We start from the raw sequence: 23,133 nt of genomic DNA on the forward strand, positions 1-23,133 counted from the left end.
ATGGGGTGTAATACCTCTTATCACAAAAAGCTACTCTGCATCCTTCATAGCTTCTCAGGCCATTGCTAATGTAGAAACATCTCATTGCTCTCCATAGCTAAAGTGTGGGGTTTGGATCGATTTAGTCATTGCAAAGAAGGAAATTTGTAACTTTTCAGTCCAGTCTTTAAATATTACTTTGCCTCCAATTTCTAGTATGAATTATGAATACATAATCAGGGTAGGGATTTGAGACTCATGACTTCATCATTTTCACATTGTCTTCTCAGCTGTAGTACTTCTCTCTGCTTCAAATGTGACCCAAAGCAGAGCAGGAAGCCTGAGTCAAGGGAGAAGGCTGGCCAACCTGTAAACTACACCGACAGTATGCCCTGTCAGGCATTTATTCTAATTCTAAATCCAAATTAAAGATACCAAATGCTATTGGAAAAATGACATGTCTTTAAATGCCATAGCAACTGTTTTACTGCTTAAAGCCACTTTACTGGAAACAAAGGACTGTCTTTACTAGCATTCTGCTAATGCACTCTCAGAGTACAGAACTTGCTACACTTGGGAGGGAAGGCAAGTCTTTTCCAAGTAGTGATAAAGTTTCCAATTTTCCCGACAGGGAAAAGGCTTTTCAAGGAAATTTTATTCCAAACACATTTTGTATTTTATATTATGATCAGTTATACTTTTTATTGCAAAGGGATTTACTTATATTACAGTTAGATCCAGGATGCAACAAAAGGAGCAATACAAATTGCCTGAAGCATTTGGATACTTAAATTGTACTGCTTGTGCTTTATCAAATAAGGTAACAGCGTTCCAACACATCACAGTTACTGTGTTGCCTAACATTTTGTTCCAGTTAATATGTCTGCAGTTACCCCCAAATTCAAAATAGTATCTTTATTCTAAAGCACCAGGCAAATTTCTCGAGACTTTGCACATCAAGTGGATGTAGAAATAGCATAATCCCTTTTCTTTTTAGTTCACACAGGAAGAGGAGGTCACTGTGCAAGACAGAAATTTCCAGAGAGAAAAGAAAAGAGTCATTCCGTAACTTGCTCTGGAAGCAAGCTGATAGCTGGATCTGTTGTATCTACTGCTATTAATTTATATTGAGATTTTGTTATTTACTAGCAAGTTTGCAGGCATAAATTTGTGTAGGCCATTAAGAAGTTGCAAATATATTTTGTCAAAACATAAATTTATACAAATACACATACTGGAGTTGTGGAAAAATAATTGAGTTACAGGCTATAGTTCCTTAATGTCTAATGATGGTAGTTAAAAGTTTAGCTACGTATCTGGCTTCTACTTTAGGGGCAGAATACATTTCTTCAGGAAAGAAGCCTCACTGATGGAGATGCAGTCAACTACAGTGACTTTGCAGTGTTTTCAGTAGGTCCAGCTGAAATTTGAACTGTTGCAGTTTGACCCTTTAGATGTGGGGAATACAAGACATCGAATAGGATTTATAAAAAGGCTATTGTTTAATCTTGTCAGTAAACTCAGGAGAAATCCATGTGCTGATGTTGCCAAGAAGTGTTTCCTACTTCAGCCTCTTCAGCCTCAGCAACATCTCCTATCTAAGCTGAGGCGAACCTTTCCCCCTCCCCTCATCCTCTTATCAAAGGCATAGTTTCCTTTCCTGGGCTTGTGTGGTCAATGTTAGCCTAACACCAAGTTAGTGGTCTTCATCATAGTACAGAATGCACCAGAAAACAGTTTATTTGAGATGAAAAATAATAATAAAAAAGGAGACATCAGAAAAATGTTCTCCCACTCCCTTCCTATTGGAAAATTCAAAATAGCCAGTAGCCTTCTCAGAACAATATACAGCACCTCCAAACCATCATTTATAATCAGGTAATTCCTCATGGTACTGCACATCTCGTAGGAAGAGCAATACATATTCCAAATGGTTTACAATCCAAGAGAAGAGACTACTCCTGTTGGGGAGAAAAACATAGAAAATTAGACAGTCCAACTATAATCTTATTGTCATGGACAACAGAAACAAGTAGAGATGATCACAACAATCTGTCTTGTTGGGAAGTTTATGTGTCAGAATTTGCCACAGAAGAAAGTCTGAGTTCTGTTAAATATTAGTTTCATGTGACATTTTCTAACAGTAAAAATGTGGTAAAATGTAGGAATGCAAGATTTTTTTCCTCAAAATGAACAAACCCCCTTTTTTTCCAGGGAAGTTATTCAGAAATACTTGCCAAAAATCTACACATGTGATGCTTCCATGAAACAAATTATTAGATTTGTTAAAATATTCAGGATGAGCTTCCCATCACAACTGAACAGATTTCATTAGTCCTAAAAGTTTTATATCCACTGAGTTAGCCCTACACCTCACATCCCTGCAGGGCACTCCTTAATGAATTCCCTTTCCAGTAAGATACTAGTTCTTTAATAATTTGCCACATGAAACTCTTGAGAAGTTCAGACCTCACTGGCAAGCTGGAGGATATCACTAGACTTCCATTGTATTGCAGCGATTGCTAGCAGAAGAAAAACCATGGATTAACATAAGTGACATAATCTAATCTGATGTCATAAAAAATATCAGCATGCATAAACAATCTGGCTGAGGAGAGCAGAGAGGGTTTTGAACACTGATCCAGCATTCAGAACATTTGTATTCTAGTGCTAGGCTGTACAACTGTTATAATATTGATAGTCATCCATCCTCCTGAAAGAGAGAGGACAATTCTGTGCAAACTTGACAACTATTTTCCCTCTTAATTGAGCTAGAACATTGTCATTCGGTCAGCCCTTTTTCTAGGCTATAAAGGTGAACTGGTACAACTTGTGGGCATGCAATCTTTATTCTCAGGAAAAAACTGCCACATACAGGCAGGGGAATTATGCTGGCTGAGAACTTGAGCTGTTCTGCACTCAATGGTGAATGGCCATTGATACAGCAATGACAGAGCAGTTTATATTAGTTAAGGTGTTCAGCCTACTCTGTTCCTACATCTGAGCCAACAACACTGAGTGTAAGTAGATGTGTTCTGCTTTACAGCTCAGGTATGCAATTTCTGAAGCATTTGGACAGTTTCAAAAAGCCCATGCATGCATGGGTGCATTTTTTCAGATAGGCAGGTATCATAGCCATGTATCTTTAAAAGGCACAGCATGGAAGCTGACTTTTGAGGAAAGTAAAAAGAAAATGAACTTTTGAGCAGTGCTCTTACTTTGGGTCTCTCACTGTGTTATTTGAGTGCTGTTGTAGGAATTGCAGAGCAGTTCAACCTGCTAAGGGACATCCACAAGAGCTTTGGAGGGAAGGCAAGTTGGGCAAGATCAGGGCCTACAGAGTCAGTCCTGAAGCTGGTGAAATGCTATCACAGAATCACAGAATCATATAATGGGTTTGGTTGGAAGGTATCACAACAGGCCATGTGGTCCAACTTCACTGCTCAAGCAGCGTCATCCTAGAACACATCGCACAGGATTTTGTCCAGCCAGTTCTTTAATATCTCCTGTGAGGGAGACTCCACAACCTCTCTCTGCAATCTGTTCCAGTGCTCAGTCACCTGCACAGTGAAGTTCTTCCTCATATTCAGGTGGAACATCCTGTGCATCAGTTTCTACCTGTTGCCTCTTGTCCTATTGCTTGGTGCCACTGATTGGAGCCTGGCTCTATCCTTTTGGCACCCTCCCTGCAGATACTTACAGACATTGACAAGGTCCCCTCTCAGATCTCTTCTTGAGGCTGAACAGGCCCAGGCCCCTCAGCCTTTCCTTGTGAGAGAGATGCTCCAGTCCTTCAACCATCTTTGTTGCCCTCTGCTGGGGCAACAAACCCACTCCATGAGCTCCATGTCTCATGTACTGAGGAGCCCAGAACTGGACACAGCACTGCATTGATTCATGGTGTTTTTCTTCCCTGGGTGCAGGACCCTGAATTTGCCTTTCTTAAATTTAAGACGGTTGGAGACCTGTCGAGGTCCTGTGCAGCACTCGGGGGTATCAGCCACTTCTCTCAGCTTTGTGTCATCAGCATGTTGGTGGAGTTTACTTCAGTGCCAAACATTCCTAGAACGACTTCCATGTTTTTCCAAAAGAGCTGTGCCTGATGTGGCTGGCTCCCAGTCAGTTCTCGGGAAGTCTTCAGATCTATGTCCTTCAGTAAAGTTACTGTTCTTCCCATTATTTTTTTAACTTAACTTCTAAGACTTAGAAATACACTACAGTGTTAAAACTTCTTATTTGTAATTGTAAAGGAAAATAAATTCTTATTCTCTTGAGCGTAAGTTGTTCATCTCCTCTCTCAGAATTAGTATGGTTCAGTCCAGAAACACAAACTGCAACCCTAGAGGTACGAGTTCTGAGTAGCAGAAACACAGAGGCAGAATAAAACCAGCTACATACGGCATTAATGGCAGCTTTTCCCCTGGAGTACTCAGATCAACCCTGCAAAGCCATTACAGACCTTACAAGCCTAGGCTCTTCTAATGCATATTTCAATTCTCTTTCTATTCTTCACTGCAATTAACTTTTGATTGAAGAGTCACACACTGCATCTTTCCCAGAATAAGAGGACAACAGGGAGGCAGTCTCAAGCTGTATGGCTCTTGTGGAGTGTGTCAAGCCATGTAAGATTTGCTGGAACACGTCTATAATGCTGTTGTGTAAATTGTTTCGTTGAAAGGTAATTATCCTGTGAGATAAAGCAATCTTGAGATCTTGATGCTGAAGTCTAAAGCAGAATACATTTACTTCAAGAAATCCAAACTTTTTATGCCACACAATTTTTTCAAATCTTGTTGCTTTTTTTTTTCAGTGATTTCATCAAAATCTTCTGATCATCCCATTTTCAAGACAAATCATGAAGCTTGGAAATTTTTTGAAGGTAAAGATGCATCTAACTGCTACTGCTTCTATACACAGTGCTAGTTTTGTCCAATGCTACAGGACAACTGAAGTGCTCCAAATCAGGACCAATTTTGCTAGTTTCTGTGCAAACCCAAGCCTTGCCTGAGAATCCATCCCCCAGAGTGCAGGTGTGCTGGACAAAAGAGAATGGAAGAGTTCAGTTTCTCATGTATCTGTTATGGTCAATGGGAATTTCACAGAATATTCCAAGCTGGAAGGAAGCCACAAGGATCATTGAGTCCAACTTAAATGAATGGCCTATACAGGGATCAAACCTACAACCTAACCTTGGTGTTGGCAGCACCACACTCTAACCAGCTGAGCTCATCTCAGGGTCAGCAGCCTATGCCTGGCTAATCACACAATGCAAATGCAGACCCTTATTCAGGAAGGTGTTCAGCATGTCTGCAGAGGTACCATGTATTCAACACTTCTACTGGCCTTAGAAACTGCTCAGAAGGCATGCTTTACACTGCAAGAGCAGCTTGAAGTTCCCTTGAGTTTCAAGGCAAGCAATATTTTCTGTTTAGATTAGTGGACAACTGTTCCAAGAGTCTGTAATCCAGAATTTGCATGCAGTTAGGATTCCCTCCTCCTCCCCCCCACAATCCAGAGCACTAGTGAAGTGCCAGCACAGCACTTACAACTGCTGTGCTTCCTGCCAGGCAGGAGTGCTCGCTTGTAGGATGACCCTGATTCTGTGGAGAGCCTTGCTTTTTAAACCATAATTTATAAACTATATTGTTGCACTGCGTAAGAGGAATGAAACACAGAACTCCAGGTCAGGGGTACAGTTCCAGCAATGCTATTTTCTGCGAGAACACTTGACCTCTGAGACTTAGTTTCCTCTCTGTGAAGCAGGAAAAAAGCCAATATTCCCCCCTAAGGACATTTCAAGACATTAATGGGTAGAGCATCCTTAAAGTACTCTAAAAAGAGTTCTAGTAAAAGCAGAAATAAGTAATTAAAGATTTCTTCTCTTTCTGAACAAAATACTTCATCTTGATCTGCCATAGTACAACTCCTGTCAGCTCCACTGGGAATGTGATACAGCACCTGAATGAAAGCCATAAAGGGAGACTGAGGCTGTAATTTTAAAAAGGGAAAAAAAAATACAAAAATTTCAAGCCAGTGTTGCCAGCAGAAAAAAGCAACTGCAGATCTTCTTGCTTCTTCCCCAGCCACTCAGCATTCCCCCACTGCCACTTTTCATGTTTTATTGTTTGGGTGTTTGGGTTTTTTCTTTTTTTTGTTTAAAAAAAAAAAGGTACAGCTGTTTGAACTGGGAAATAATCCAACTGAAGTCCTTTTGGTTTTTGGGTTGCCATTCAAAAAAAAAAGAAAAGGAACAACCCAAACCAGTTCATTGCTTGCTCCTGAAAGTCAGATCTCATAGGTGTAGTTACACCTATTTGCATTTATGGAGATTTCAAACAAATTTTAAACTAAGCAGAATATTGTAGGAAAGTTTCAAGTGAGTTAAACTATTTCTGAACTCTAATCCTACATCTTTAGGGCCAGAGTCTATTTAGATCTTGTAAATGTAAATTTTTTCTATCCTGTCATCATGAAGAATACAACTGTAACACTGACTGTCATCTGTGCTTGGTTTTCAGACCTGTATGTGTATGCAGTGTTTGTGTGTTCCATAGGAATCATCAGCGTCCTCCTTTTTACACTTGTCATTCTCTGTCAGTCACTTCTGAACAAGAGGAGATCCACAGGTGAGTGAGATGTCATTCTTGATGACTGCAAAGCCCTTATCAAAAAGTGGGGCAGGGGGTGGGGGAGAAGAGAATGCAGAAGAAGCAGGAAAAATAAATATTTCCTTGGCTTGATTGTAATTTAAAAAACCAAAATGGTAGGAAAAAATTCTGCCAACCAAACTAGAACAAAGTAATTTTCCTCCCTTTGAATAGCTATTTCACTTTAATTTTTTTCAAAAATCTTTCACCTTTGCACAAATGTAAGTTGAAGGTTGTTGGAACTTCTTTCAAAGCAGACCAAGTGCTGTATCATTAAGTTGCATTCTGACCAGAATCTAACATTTTGCATGAGTCATATTTCTGCACATGTGTAGAGGGGCTTCAAAGTAGTCTTGCTCTATTCTGTTTTATTCTCTCTTCCTGAGTAGCTGTCAATATTCTTGGGAATATGAGGGTTTTGATCAGTACACCCTCATTCGTAGCCTTTTTTGAAACTAAGGTATCATTTCAATATTCAAGTCTGCCTTTTCATAATAATCTTTCAAGGTCAAGGATTATTGTCTCATTCTTCTCTTCCTCAGAGAGGGTTTCTCAAAGAGGCTGCATCTACATCCAAGCAGTCCTGTTGTAAACAAAAGTGCTGTTTCTGATCTGTGGAGTAGTCTGTGCAGGCTTTACCTTCATTTTGGTTCAAAGTGGTTTGTTTGGAGACCTCACACAAGCTTCAAGGATGAGACACCAGCATGCTTAGCAGCCACCATGTTAGAGGAGAGCATAAGGACTACCTCTGAACAGAAGGTTTCAGAAGGAGCTGGGTTAGTGATTTGTCTTGTTAATGACAGGAGAGAATCATGACTTTGGTGCCTCTGCAGCACTACGTACATACCACAAAGGAATGAGTGACTCAGATATACAAATGAGAAGACATGTAAACCAAAAATAGACGTATAGAGAAGCCTTTGCCTGACCACAAACACATTTCAGCCTGTGGCTGCATCTTCCTGGTAATGCGCTTAGTAGAGTAACTCTGATTCTAACTGAACCCAACAACTCTGCTTGCCAAGAGGAAGGAGCAAGATCGATGTTATTCTTCCTACCCTGTTAAGTGATGACAAAGGTTTTGTGCCAGGGGAGTACCCACACTTAAGTATGTTGGTCATGGTGAGTCACTCTGAAGCCACAAGCACTAGACTGATGCATCCTAGTTTTTCTTTAGCAGATCCAATTCTTGGGTTAGAATTCTTGCTTCTGTTTCTGTCGGCTGACATCGATGTAAGCATACAAGCAGCTTGGAGGAAATGCCTCTTTACATTGAACCAATACCAGTCAAATATAGAAATAATATACAATGTAGAATAAGCGTGTACAACAGATAAAAAGTAATTTATTCTGGACTACTAAAACTTTTCTTTGTTACAGTAATATCTGAATAATTGCAGGCTTCACCAAATTTTTATTTAGGTGTTGAATATTATTCAGTAAACACTGGCAGCATTAAATTTACAGATTCAATGAAAATATTGCAGGTGAAAATTTAGCCAGTCATACACAGTTACAAGATTTTCAGGCAAGTTGTTCAGCTGGGACCACCTGATCAGAGTATTTTCCAGAGCCACAATAATTGGCTCAGCACCTAGTCAAGAATCAGGGTATTAAAATTTCTGAAGCAGCATTGAAAGAATGCCAGTGATGGACATAGTTTCCATCAGCCCACACTGCTTTTTCTCCGTACAGCTTCCAGGACATGGCAGCAAGCTCAGCCCTGAGCCTCTGACCCACAGAGCAGCACTTCCTTGAGAGGTGCTGTTTTCACTCAGCACACGGGCATGGGGCACAGAGAGCCCCCTCCTCCTTCACAAGTGCTCTACCACCTCCAGAAGCACCTTCCAGGGGTTACAGTTTGACCACAAGAGACAATATCAGTGCTGTCATTCAGTCTGTTAGCACAAGGCATTATTCCTTAAAAACCATTACTTACCTTCTCTCCACTGTCAGTACTCTGTACCTCCAACCTAGGCAGGGCTAGACAGGTGTAAGTATTCATGTGAAAAGAGCCTGCAGTGAAATCACAAAGTCTATCCTTCTCTGAGAAAAGGAGAAAAGACAGGGTCAGCAAAGCAGTCCTCCCTCTGCATAACCCTAAGCCTCTCAGCAGGCTCCAGGCACAGCCTTCTTCCACCTGTAATGAGGCATTGCCACACCAACTTCCTCAGTAGCCCTAAAAGAGAAGCCTCACTCTGCTCTTCCATTTGAGACCAAGTCAGGGACCCAGGACAATCAAAACTGTCTCCTTACTTCACCTCACTGGGCAAATTTCCATCAGAGCTTCTCCCTGAACCTCTATAGTTCCCCCACTCCTGCCACAGAGACACCAACAGCTTCCCTTCCCTCTCCCACCACTCCAGCTTCCCCTCCCCAGTTCCTCAGCCCAAACAGAACGAGGAGGATAATGTGCCCTGCCCCATCCCAGCCCCACACAGACGGAGTGGAGGCAGATACCCAAGCACAGGGAGAAGAGAGAAAACTGCCCAACCCTCTACAAGAACAACCTGGCCTGATCTGGAACATAGTGGAACTCATATCTGAACTAACAGTTGGAATTTGCCATAGATGAAGCTGGAGAGTGGTTGAGTTGCTATCCCTGGAGGCATTGAAAAGACACGTAGATGTAGCACTTAGGGACATGGTTTAGTGGTGGACTTGGCATTGTCAGGGTTAAGGGCTGAACTCAATGATCTTAGAGGTCTTTTACCTCTAACATAATATCATTTAAACCTAAATGATTCTGTGATCCCTCTGGAATGAAACCTGGGAAGATCCTTGCTCATGTCAGGGTTCTGGCAGGAGAAAGGTGACACTGAACCCAGTTCCTCACCGAGGGAGCTCTCTCAGTTTGACTAGGTTGGCACTGCATCTGAGGCTGGCCCGTAGCACAGGGAGCTATGGGATGCTGTGGGAAGCAGCAACGGTTGCAGCTGGCAGTCCCTCTGTGGTTCTGGTAGAAGCCTTTGCCCATTTGTTACAGGAGTGATTGCTCTTCTTAATTCCTGGTTCAAAGGACCGGAGTATTTACTGCAGGGTAAAAAAAATAACATATACCTAGTGATGCTCAAAAGCGTGTCAACACTGTGCGTGAGCTTTCCCTTACTCCCAAAGGATCAGGCCTACTGTTCTCCTGTACATTTAAAAAAGGTCTGACAAGTAGATGGAAGCATTGCCTTGCTTGGCTTAGGCATGGCTCCTGTGTTAGCCCCAGCTCCTAGTGTTCTCAGCTCCCCTTTCCTTAGGACCAAAATGCACCTCCTAGGAGCTGTGTAGCTCCCTTAGAATGGGAGCATTTAGGTAAGACCAAATACAAAAACTTTCCCATAGAGAGGAGGATAGTCATGTGAGCGTACTGCTGTCTGGTTTTCATGGTCCTTGAAAGGACAGAGAACAAGAAGGGAGGGGCCTGTCTATGTTGTATTCAACTTCACATCATGGCCCAGGGGTGCACCCTCTCATCCTTCTGAGAAATAAGTTGGCAGTAGGTCGACCAGAAGAGCCAGAGTCTGTCCTCTGGGAGAAGCATAGAAGTCACAAAGCCATAAAAGAGCATTTTAATAACCCTGGCTCCTAAAAGGCTGCAGTGGGGGCAGCTGCCCTTGCTCAGGACTACTGACTCAAAGGAATATGAAGTAGAAGGATTTACACTGCTCACACACACAGCTGTCAGAGACAGGATAGTGGCTGGACTGGATCTCTGATCTGATCCCAGGAGGCAATCCCTTTATGCTTGTGGCCACAATCTAACTTGCATTAGGAATAGCAGTGGCTCCTGTGGGTGAATGGTTTATTTCAGGCTTCTGGAAATAAATACAGGCACCACAAGGGAAATCAAAGTCTTCAAAGTAAAATTACTGGTCTACTGTGCTTTTCCTTAGCAAGCTGTCTTTTAGCTGGACTGACCACTGGAATGTGTGTTGCCCAGGACTTCCACAGCAGATTTTTGTTGTTGTTTGATACATTCCCCTCTCCCAAGCCTAGCTATTGTCTTTGAGTCAGATTACATTTTAATGCACAATGTAATGTATGGTGACGATCAGTAGCTCTCCCAGTGTAACCATTTGGCAACTTCACAGTCTCAGCAACACAGGTCTCTCTGCAGTGCCCATTTGTAACTCATAAACTGTGTTGATATGAAGCCACATCTTCTTTCTGTTTTTCTTTTCTTTAACAGTGAAGCATTACCTCGTGAAATGCCCCCAGAACAGGTAGGAGATTATACATCTCTTTACTGTAACCAAAGGCACCAGTTCTGGTTTTGTTTTACTAAGTATGCTGAACGAGTGTTTTCCAAAATGTTTACAGAAAGATAGAGTCCCAGGTCCGTGACTCATGAATGTGCCTGCTATGTATGAAAAGAGAGATCTACTGGGCTAGCTGTAGGTCCTGAAGGTGCTTTAGTGACAAGCCTCTCCTTGACACTCTGACTTGCTTATTGAAGAAGCCAACTTTCATCTTGTGTGGCTTTCTAGGGTTTCTCAACACCTCACTGGATGGTAATGACTTACACCATCCACATAAATAGAACAAATCTCGATGTCATCCAGTGATTCCCACACCCAGGAACAGGGAGTGGGGCTAAAGCTGATTTTCAAGCCTCATAGTCTTATTCCCAGATGAAGACTCCAAGTGAGAGGAAAAATTCTACTGCTGCAGTCATTAATCACTGTCCCTTTAAATACCACCAGCTGCCAAAAGTTTTTGATGGTGTGGTGCTATAAAACTGGTTTCTATTGCATGATTTTTCTGAGATATATATTGTGCTGGAACTGCAGTAAAAAAATATGACAAGTATTTTACAAACAAAAAAGATGGAAGAGGGGTGCCTCATAACAACACAGAAGCACAGCTGTTTCCCAGTTTTCAGTGACATAAACCATGTGTTTCTAGCCTTGTAGTTTAAATCCAATACATCTTGGTATCACATACTGTTTCTCATAGTATCTCTAGATACTACAGGATTCGATGCCAAGTACAGCACACAGTAGATCCTCCAAGAGAGTGATTTTTAGTGCATTCTCATGAGATTATCACTGAATTCAATCTAACTGACACTGGAAGTGAAGTCACAAAAAAGCTACACAGAGTTCAGGAGAGGCCAGTCAAACTGAAACTTTCATGTTATTCATGGAAAGATCTTTGTTCTGTGACCCTGACCAGCCATTGCAACACACCAAAAATTTACAGAGACAGCTCAGCAGTTTTCGTTTTCCCCTGGATGTTTTCTCTTTCCCCCTTCTTTATTAGCTTCTGGGACAAAGTTTGAGTTATAAAAAAAAAAAAAAAAACAAAAAAAGAATGGTGAGGGGGAGGAAATCAAAGTAAATTGATAGAGAACACAAAAAGAGAAGAAAAATAAGACCTGGTTGAAAAAATGGAGCATGGCAGTCAGATAAAAAGACTCGTACTACAAAATCTGGGAATAGAAGATGCAGCAGTGATACTACTGTAAACACTACAATTAGGAGGCTGAATAGCAGGGAGAAAACAAGCCAATGTGATTTCTTCACTGTAAAACAGAATGTCCAGAAGTGAAAGAAATGCACGACTCTGTATGGATAAAAATACAGTTTCATGTATTTCAGTGTGATAACATATGCTAATGAAATCCTTGATCACACAAATGCATGGATAAAATGCATTGACTTATTAAAATTAAATAGCTATGAAAGTTATACCAATATCATATTTTTTATTATGTTTCACACATGGTACCATTTATTTTCTACCCTTTGCTCAAAACGCAAACCATTAATTCCTTTGAACTCATTGCTCTTTACCTGCACATTCCTTGTCTTGGAACTTATTCCAACATATTTAGACCCAAAACTCAGTGTCTAAATACCCACTAGGCCAAACTGATTAACTAATTTGCATGAGATTCTTGCAGTTTAAAATTACTTCGCTGTGCAAAATTCAGCCTTGATTAGAGAGGCTCAGCTCAAACTCCCTTAGTGATATTTCAAACACAGAGCAGAAACCAGTTTCAAAATTACATTAATAGTCTGGTGTCTAAGAAATGTCTGTAATCCCACTGTAGTAATACCTAAGCATCTTAAAATATTTCATGTCTTGACATCAGAATGGTATTTTTACTTTTAATTGGAATCTGAAGCACAACAGGCTAAGCGATTTGTGCCAGGTCTCACAAAATGGCAGTGGCAGAAAAGAAAATTAAATCCAGATTTCCTGAGTAGAACAAAGCAAATGTTAGGTTTCGGTTTGCTACTTGACCAATAACAAATTAAGGGGAAAAAATGAGTTAACCAAAACCCATTTCTTTACCACATTTTAAAAATAACTATCTAAATAAAAAAGTAAAGTTATTTTTGGTTTTCCAAACCACCTAATTCCATTTTCTGGTGTTTTCTTTTCTTTAAATATCCTCCTTATTATTATTTTTCTTGCTATTGGATCATTTTGTCAGTTTTCAACTCCAGAAACCACCAGGAGGTGTAGCTTTGAAAACAGGATTTTTTTTTTCTTTCCTTTATATTTGTTTTGGCCTGAACTCTCTAGTCCTTCAGTGACTGCTCTTCTGGAGACAAATAATTTATAATTTGAAGTGAATAAAGTGCTCACCTCAGAAAGCTGTCCACCTTGACACCTTGGTTCCACAGTGCCAGTCTGACATCATGGGAACAAATTCGCCAGAACAAACTAGAACCAAGTACCCAATCCATCCCTGGCACCTTTTCACACACCTCCCCTATCTGGAAAATATCTATGCAGCTTCTAGTTCACTCAAGTGAGTTTTTTGTCATCCCCCTGCAGACTTCTGACACGGGAAAATAGCCGATTTTGATGACAACAAGAAAAGTTCCAAATCCTATACTCTAATAAGGATAGTATAGCCAAAATTCTAGTAGTTTCCCAGCTCTTGGAACAGCCATGACCTCCAGGGAAACTGCTGTCCCGGTTCCATGATTATTAGATACCTTTCACAGGTTATTCTCACAAACTCTTGTATTTTTCTTGCTCTCTAAATACTCATTAGATCCTTCAAGAAATGCACAACGTGACACTGTTGAAATGGAAACCAGGAGGCTGGAGGAGGAGCTGAAGATAAAAAACTAAATTTCCTTTTAGACACAGAACAAGACAAGCTCACAAAGAGACAGTGTTTCAGAGCCAAGGAGTCTTTTCTGAGCCTCCTTGTTTGGTTTGAGGAGCTCAGTTCTAAGATGGCAAGTATAGTTATTGTATCTCCCAGAATTAGTTAACCCTGTATGGCCCTAGCATTTAAAAGAAACATGCAAGTCACAAATAAATTTCTCTGTAGTTTCACTTTTTTATTGGCAACACACAAATAATAACTAATGCAATGAATTGACACTACATCTTTTCATCTATTGTGCTTAAAGTAGCTGTATCAGAACAATAGTATCTTTAAGCTATGAATCTGCCTGAATGACCTTGGATTATTAAACCCCAAAACATTTTAAAAAAATCATTCTCACCCCTTTTTGGTGTTCTTTCTTTGCAGCTTGCTGTTTGGGCAAAGGAGCCAGGCAGGACAGTTTAATTTCCTGCTGGTTTTAAACCATTTTATATCTTGATTTTAATACAGAAACAGTTGTTGTGGGGTAAGTTCATAATAGTGCAGACAGACTTTGAAATTGGTTCAGTGCAGTCCTTAGTTTACATAACTGGTGTGATTTGTTTATAAATTGTGAACATATTTTATTTTAAAACACATTTTAGAAAGTTTGGCAGCAAACCTATGTTTTTCACTGAATGCATGAGACAAAACTCAGGAAAATCAGCAAACCAGAGTCTTTTTGTAATCTACACAAGTGTAATCAGAGTGATTTTACCAATGGAAGCGACATTCATGGATTTACAACTGTGTAAAATGGTAATATCTGTTATTTTGGTGTTCTTGTGTGGGCAATAGCTGAGACATCTAAATTTTCATTAAGTCTTTGGCCCAATTTGAATATTTTATTCTATTAATATAGAGAGAATGTTTCATTATGCAAAAGAACCTGGAGAGGAACAGCAACTTGGGACAAATTATTTAAAATTCAGTGAAATCAGTGTTGTCAGTGTTATGACTATGGAGATTTTGGTTGGATCTCATTGTGTGGTGGAACTCACCCGCACAGAATAGAAAGGTCCCCACAACCCTACTGCATTAATCTTTCCCAGAGTGAGCCCTGGGTCAGATGCAGCTGAGCAACAACTGCATACCAAGTCACCTCCATCACTGTGGTCATCATAACTAACTGGTTTACATTCTCTTCCCACCCCAGCTGTAAGTTAGAATTTCTTTCATTACCAATTAAGCCAATACAATTTTATCTGCCTTTAGCTGCAAGCTGGCAGCCCCTGCACAGTCAGTTACCAGAGCTCAGCTGACACACAGTGACACAATTGCTGCAACCCGACTGCATATCCAAGCCCTAAATATTCAAAGCAAGATTTACGACCTCAGGCTTTGGGAGATGATAAGGGTAAAAAATCCAGACCTAGAGGGTTTTAGACTGTAATAGTCCAAACACAGAAGCTCTCTTGGATAGGAATCTGTTGAAATACAACTTGTACTCTTCCCTCATAGCAACTAGCATTTTTTCAGCACAGATGTATTGGAGACCGCCCGAGTTAGAGACTGGGGCACAGTTTCCCCATTTTGTGTTTCCTGAGCATGCCGGCCCCTTTGAAGAAGCTAGCGTCTGCAAATGTGGATTTGTGAGCTGCCTGAAGACATGCTGCATTCTCTCCTGGCCTGCTGGCCCGTCAGCCAGTCTTAGCCCAGAATCTGCACTGAAGATTTTGCTTTGCTGTACACTCTCCATGAGAGCTTATGCAAGTCACCTAACCTGTCTGTGCCTCTGGCCCTCAAGGGCAGGCAGGTAAAAGTTCATCCTGAGTGCAGCAGTGGGGTCATACATCTTTTTAAGGAATAGGTGCTATGAAATGAATGTTGCTTGAACCTGACAGTTTGCATTTTCTGTGCCAGGATGAATCAAACTCGATGAGTTTCTCAGCCACACTGTATAGCTGAAAAAATGTAAGACCCAGGGCATTACAAACCCTCCTAAGAGGTTTTTCATTATATCCCCAGATCACAATCCAGGTTATTGGGCAGGGATTCTCACAAGTGGAAGGTGGTGTGTTTGCATGAACTCACTAGGACAAACCATCTTTGCCTCCATTGCCTTCATTTTCCCCCCACTTATGAGCCTGTGCTTTGCAGTTCCGGGGAAACAGTTACCAGTGTGACAAGCCTGTCTCCTCTACAGCCTAAGAAGGTAAAGAAAAAGAAAGAAAAAGAGAAACTGGAGCAGCCACCAGCCATTCCAGCAAAAGGTATGAAAACAGAGATAAAAAGGTATTTCAAGTCCTGGGCACAACCATGGAGGAACAGGAAAGTATGGGATGTCAGGACTCCTGCACTCTGCCACTGACTTTGCCTGTGAGGTGAACTGTGCTTGCTCCCATCAGTGGGGAAAAAAAGGCCTGTACCTGCTGCAGGGACCAGGCTCTCATCTCCCTTCAGCTTTAGCCATCGTGAGAAGCTACTCACTGAGTCCAAGCAAGAGATCTCAGCTCCCACTAACCAGAGGAGAGAGAGAAACCTCTGTAGCAATATTCACCCTGCTCAAAGAGAAGATTAAAATTAGGCAAGTTGAAATTACGTGTTGGAGGTATTCTGAGGGAAGGCAGCAAATTGCGCACTTAAAATTGCAGGTGCACTTGGAAAGTCAAGCAAGCTGGGCAGATAAAGACCAGCCCCTTTGGGGACCTTGCTTTCAAAGAGGATTTGTGACTCTGGGGCCAGTCTCACAAACTCTTGGGTGTACTTTCAGAGCACCACTGCCAATGCTAAGCCAGTGGGAGACAGGAGGGAAAGGACCTGAAGGTTTACTGTGGGTTAGATCACAAGTGATCAGTTCTCAGTGGGTATATTTGCTGTATCATTTGCACGCAAACAGCATGTCTTGCGTATCAGATTCTTTAATCTTATGAAATTTTCTAATTCATGAGCATTATGCTTCATTGTAAAATATGTTACCTGAAATACAGTTTATTTCTGGTATAAATACATGTATTTGCTTCTTATTTGCTATTAATCTGTAATTTACAGATTGCTAATATATATACTAAAAATTACAGGGAATGATAATAATATGAAATGATCCCTTAACATTTATTTTTATAGCTCCAATTGCCAATAATTTCCCTAAGCCCAAGCTCTTGAAACCTCAAAGAAAACTGATCCTGGTAAGTAATTTTCTATGACATCATTTTCTGCATATTCTTCTCTCTCAACACAAATGCTGTAATGTTGCCAGAACTCTAGATGCAGAAACTATAAATTGGCTTAAAAATCATACAGGTTCTATTTTTTTTAAGTAATATTTTTTCAAGTTAGGAATTATCTTGGCTCTTTTCATTTTGAGCATTACGTTACACTGGATTATGTTTTCCAGCTTCCTAGCAGTTGTCGTGTCTACATATTTAGCCTGTTCTTAAATGAAACCTGGTATTGAGTCTCACATGCTCCTGGCAGCTGGTGCTTTGGAAAAAGTACTAGTTAATGACAGAATCATAACTCTACTGGTTATGATTATACAAACTGCTTTTGAGACTTTTCAAGTCAGAAACAGCAAGCCTGATTCTGCACTACACTGGTGTAAGTCAGGAATAACTTGAATTGCAGGAATATGATGTATTTGTATAGCTCATACTAAGGAAAAAAACCCTCATATGACAGTTTCTCTTGGATATGAGTTTCTGTTTGAAAAATACCCCTGCAGATACATGCCAGACAAACCAGATAGATGGTGAGATGTTTCTCTGCTTTTATAACAAAGCAGTACCTGGACAAGAAATCCAGCAGTAGCAGAGAGAGACAGTTTTACTCCAACTAACTTCAGCTCCCTGTATAGTCAACAGAAAGAGACACGAGTTAGAGTAGGAGTCTGATGCTCTCAGTAATTCAGACAACTGCTCTGAATTGCCTTTTGGAATTCCTTTCTCCCTTTTCTGGTAATAGAGAGAGAGCCCAGAGAGACTAACTCTCTAACTTAAGTGAAGGTGGGTGCCTAAAATTAGGCCACTGGAATAACCCAAATGCCTTTCTGGTAAGGGTTAGAATTGGGAACCTTCCCACCAATTGTCAGTAAATAACCTCCAAAGCATGGTCAGGGTACAACCCTGGATACCTGGTCGTAATGCCAGGTGGCATCAGAATAGCTCAGCTATCCTAGGTAATTCTTCTGCTTGGGTATGGAGCTCATCTCTCCTCTGCTGGTCCTGCAGGGACTGCCCCTTGGCCAGACTCTGCTAATACGGGTCAGGTTTCAGCAGAGGAAAAGGTAGAGCTTTAAAAGTCCATGACAAAAGCCTTATGTCCAGGTAGGTAATAGTGGCAGGCCAAAATTGTGCTAAGAGGACAAAGACACAGATGAGAGCACTTGGCACCAGGGGTGACAGCCACCCTTTGCTGTGCATGCTGCATTAATCCCTGTGCCCAGGCACATCAGTTAGTCTTCAGCCCTCTTAGGAAAAGCTCTCACCAGTTAAAGCACTCAGACTCTTTCTGCAGGTCAATAAAGCACATCAACACATGCTGAACTTGAAGTAAATCTGTTTCCAGATGCTTTTTCTTTCTGGAATAATTCCAAGGATAGGCCTCAAATAGCTGTGCAACCCCAGTCAAGGTTCAAACACTTTGAAGGTGAGCAGGAATAAGACCTTTCCAAACAATGAAATCAGCTTTGTCTTCCCTGTTGCATGCACACAGCAGACTCTGTTTTAATGCCTTGCTGTTGGACTTGACTCTGGCAGTTGTTTCCATATGTTGCTCTTTTCCCTTTCATATTTCACCTCAGAGTGCACCTGGAGAGACACAGCAGCCCTCAGAAAACACACAATCTATGGATATGAGTTAAAATCAAAAAGTAACCTAGCAATAAAGTGCAATAAAGAACAAAGTAAAATAAACACAAATCAGTCTATAAGGCACATTCAGAAGTTGAGCAGGATACTCCTCAGAGCAGTTTCCCATTTCTGTTCCTCTTGCCTCCCTTTACTACACAGTTCTCTATGTTTTAGTATTCTTAGGACAAAAAAAAAAAAAGAAAAACATCCATTTTTTCTGCTTTTAAAGTATTTTTTCAGTGAGAAAATTAATTGAAGTAAAAGAAGTTTCAAAAAAGATAAAAAATGTTATTAAATACAGAGAAAAAGACATATAAAATTTATCTAAATGAAACATTTTATTTATTTTCAGCAAACTTGTCACTCCATTTTTTTAATTGTCAAAAATCTCTCAGATTTTAAATTTTTTGTCTGCTTTGAGGCAAAAAAGTATTATCATCATTCTGCCAAGTCTCAGCAGGATAAAATAACTTTTTTCTCAAACTATAATTATTGCACAGCTGATGTCTACACTAGGTCTTTTTTTCACTGATGGCACAGTTACTAGGTAATCATCACTGCAGAGGCAGACACAAATTGCTGAGTTTCTGGACTACTTCTGCAGCTTCCTTGTGCAACCCAAGGAAGGTACCGTACTGGGGCACCAGGAGAATATTCTAGAAAACCTAAGATAACAAGCTAGAGTATAAAGGAACATTACGAAATAATTCCAGTGTTTTGGGAAATTTTTTTGTAATAACCTAAATACCAGCAAAATTATTTCCAGAGGACATGTGCTTCTGGTTTCTTGAAAGATGTTTATAATAAGCTAGAGAATTTCTTTTGTTGTTAACGTGCTAGAGTGGGTTGCAGTATAATTTTACAAGAACACAATAATCTGGATAAAATATGGACATAATCTCAATGAAAATTAAAAAAAAAATAGAGAGAAAGCCTAATATCATGTTCAATTGCACAGCCTTGAGTAAAGCCTTTTAAATACTCTGCTTAAGTCATATTGCTTTTGCTTGAGCCAGAATAACAATTCTATGCTCCCTCTGTTGCAAAAATATTCCCCATCAGTGTCATTCTCTATTAGCATCAATGAGAAATGTCTACAGATCAAAGGAAATAGAGATGCTGCAATGCAAAAAGGGATGTTTTTTATAGCATGCAAGAAGCACAGAGAGTCATTAGAAAGAAGAAAATTCTAGGGACCCACAAACTCCTCTCTAAGGGCTGTTCTGCTATAGCCTTAAGTACTTAGCCCTTTGAGTTGGTAGAGATAAATCTTATACTTCCTCAACCAAATTTTCTGGTAAGCCTTTATTGCCTCCTAGAGATTAGCTGTCATAGCCCAAGAGTGTCAGTTATAGAATACCATCTAAATGAAAAGGCTTTAGTGTCTTTACACGAAGGTTTGAACCACCAAGCTGAGGAGCTCCTATGTGATTCACTACAACCAATGCAAAGGATGTGACTTCAGGTTAGACCAAACCCTGAAATCTTTACTTATGCAAAATTACTGTTGACTTCATTTTCACACTAAATTTTAAGGGTAGGAATACCTGCATAGATAAGACAGGTTGTAGAGAATCTTCCTGATTCTGCTGCTGACTTTAGTGCACTCTCCTAAATCATATAATCATAACACTTTGAAATCAGGTAAATATATCCTGTATTACAAATGATCCCCTTGGTCTTAGTTCTTCAAACGTACACAAGAGTTGGTTTCTGCTGTTCCTACACTGACTCCCTGGGATCCTTTAAAATTTCCATCCAGTCCTCATAATTCCTCCCTCTGCAAGATGAATAATCCTTTTTTTTTACAGGCTCTCCTTAGGATGTGAAATGTCCACAGGACATGAATATCATTTGCACATTCAGGTTGACACTCAGAACACCACATATTCAAAACTACTGAGTTATGCCTGCTTTCCCATTCTGATCAGAGTTTGCTATCTTCACATCCAAGTAGGAATAATTTGTATAAATACATAAAATTTTTTCTTGGAATTGGGCAGAGACTTGTGTATTTACAAAATCCTTCTTCAGATGTTGTTTGTGTGATAAAAGTGTCACCAGTGAAGTGAAAACTTTTAATTACTTCCTTGGCTTTTTTTTGAAAGATAAGAAGAAATCAGCCTGATTTCCAGCAGTGTTGGCTTAGAATCTAGGAATAACTGCAACTGTAAAAGGAATAGAGTTTTAGCAAAGGTGAGGATGCTCTTCCCTCAAAACTCATTCAATGGGACTTATTAAATCATCTTTTTCCCCAACTTTGTTATCATAACTTCTGTGGGATTCAATAGCAAAATTTAGAAGCAATGCTGAAAGAGCCTTCACAAACTGTTGTAGATATTGTTCCCAGGGAGTATGGGAAATATTTTATACTTTAGGGAGTAAAAAGTAGGCATCTCAATGGAAAAAAAATGTCCTTTTTAACTTGATAGTGCCACTAGAAGTCATACTTCCTAATCTCCATATTTTTCAATGTCGTATTTCTTAATTTTGGCACTGAATGCCTCTCTTGATATTTCAGCACTCTTACTGGCCAGTAGTTGCATTTCTAGAGGATAACTCATTTTGCAGATCTAGCTTCAGAACTTCTGCAGAAGTAATTTTTGAAGCTCCTCTGTTTCTAGGGGAATCTCTGGCTTTCTGGCTGCAATTAAGTCACTGACATCGGTAAAGAGTTGAAGCTCTTAAAAAAAAAAAAAAAGAAAATCTCTTTCTGACTCCTGAGTTAAAGTATTACCTTAATGAGGGAGTCATCCCACTAAAGTTCATAGGGTTTGAGCATAAAGTGTATCTATGGCCCTCAGGAACACTACTGATTTCAGCACAAGAAAGACTACAGATTATAGAGTAGTTTTCTGGTGTATATTTAAAAATAGGACTGTCCAGAGACTTTTGTCTCTGAAGCTACAGTGCTTAACCCCACTGCTAGCACGTGCTCTCTCCCCTGGTCCTGGTGGCTCAGCCTGTCCACCAAACATGCTGGATCTTTATTTCAATCCACCCTCACCTTCACCTCCATGACTAACCCTCCAGTGATGGCCAAGCTGGCAGCCATACGCCATCCCCTCCCACAGCTTCAAAAAACAGATGCTTTTGAAAAGGAGATATGCAGAGGAGAAGATGGGCTACCCCCTTTTCCTTAGGCTGCATACAGCATGCAGTTTCCTCCCTTCTGGGCATTCAGGCAGAGAGAACCAACAATCTGTTCCTGTGGTCAAAGCCCATGCAGTTGGCCTGGAGAGTCCTGTCTAGACACTTTCTGATGCAGTGTGCTCAGGCTGTGACACAGGATGCTCCTGAGCTGTGCCATCTGGACAGTATCTGCATTTTTTCTGTGGAGCTCTTTACTGACTGACTACAAAACAGGATGTTTCTCAAACATGAAAGGAAGAAGGCCAAAGATTCAAGTTTGGATTTTGCAATAGAAAGGGAGAGAGAAGAATCATAGTTCCAGGATGTGCTTGCTAAGAAAGAGCTAGTTAATGGCACTGGGGCAAGGCTGCTTTCTTTGTGCTGTGGAGTAACCTAGAGAGAAGTTCAGTTTCTAGAGAAATTTATCAAACAGGCCTTAGTACCACCTCTTGACTCTGTGCCTTTCCCATCTGCACTTCCTACAGCATCCCCCGGCACCACAGTGTGCACCCAACAGGACAGCATGGCCAGGCCAGAGGTGGCAATGTGCCATGTACTGGCAATCACACCAGCAAACATATACAGAATTGTCAAGGTTTGTCCTTGCTGACCTAACCCGTTCACCCCTGAGTGCAGGGCACGCCAGTGAGGGTGGAGTTTCATTTTCAAGTGTTCCTGCAGGAAATTGGAGTTACTAAAAATACTGTGAAGCTCTAACTGGAATTTCATAGAATCACAGAATGGCTTGGGTTGGAAGGGACCTTATTGATCATCTTTAGTTCCAAACTCCATTCCATGGGCAGGGACACAATTTGGGACAGATGCTTGTCAAATCCAGAAAACTCAGAGCTGAAAATTCAGTATCATCAATAGTTTGTTTTTGTTTTTTTTCCCCTGGTCCTTTGTAAAAGTCATTCTGTATCATATCCCAAACAAAAACTGCATTGCATACAGACACTGAATTTGAAGGCAAATGTCTGCAGCACTAGTCTCTAAAATATTTAAGACTGAAAGGAACTGGGAAGTCAGGCCTTTTCTGCTTGTTTTTAATAGTAAAATAGAATCAAGGATTTTTTCTTTTATAATTAGAAATTCACATTTTTTTTGTCATCTTCATGATAACTAGGGTAGTCATGGAACAGTGAGATTAGAGTAATCTGTAAGTGCAAGTTGGCATCAGTTGTTTTTCCAGACAAGTTAAATATATGAGGTTTTTATTTGCTTGTTTTCTTCATACCTGATTACAAATCTGGATAAAAGTACTCTTAGTTAAATCAGTAAACATCCTTGAGGCTACCAAGAAACAAACTAGCTAAGCCTAGGAAGAGCAAAATTGACATTCCTGGTAATTATGACATAAAAATCAGAATAATTTTGATTCAAAATCCAACTCTTCTAATTAATTTCTAACACAAAATAGACAAACTCAATAAAAACCAAAACTAGATATACACATGCTTTAGTTTCTTTTAAATATTCA

The 23,133-nt window shown here is 40.3% G+C and overlaps 1 protein-coding gene across 1 annotated transcript in view; it reads left to right on the forward strand.

Annotated features, from left to right (window-relative positions):
* VSTM4 (V-set and transmembrane domain containing 4) overlaps positions 1 to 23,133 on the forward strand; it is a 35,921-nt gene that overhangs the window by 7,335 nt on the left and 5,453 nt on the right. The window contains exons 3-7 of the mRNA XM_051800037.1: positions 4,790 to 4,858; positions 6,498 to 6,605; positions 10,807 to 10,840; positions 15,832 to 15,944; positions 16,798 to 16,859. Coding sequence (XP_051655997.1) covers positions 4,790 to 4,858; positions 6,498 to 6,605; positions 10,807 to 10,840; positions 15,832 to 15,944; positions 16,798 to 16,859 — 386 coding nt within the window. The remainder of the gene's footprint in view (positions 1 to 4,789; positions 4,859 to 6,497; positions 6,606 to 10,806; positions 10,841 to 15,831; positions 15,945 to 16,797; positions 16,860 to 23,133) is intronic.

The sequence above is a fragment of the Manacus candei genome, unplaced genomic scaffold, assembly GCF_025592945.1.
Source record: "Manacus candei isolate 608988 ecotype Guabito, Panama unplaced genomic scaffold, ASM2559294v1 h1tg000050l, whole genome shotgun sequence".
NCBI classification, from domain to species: domain Eukaryota; kingdom Metazoa; phylum Chordata; class Aves; order Passeriformes; family Pipridae; genus Manacus; species Manacus candei.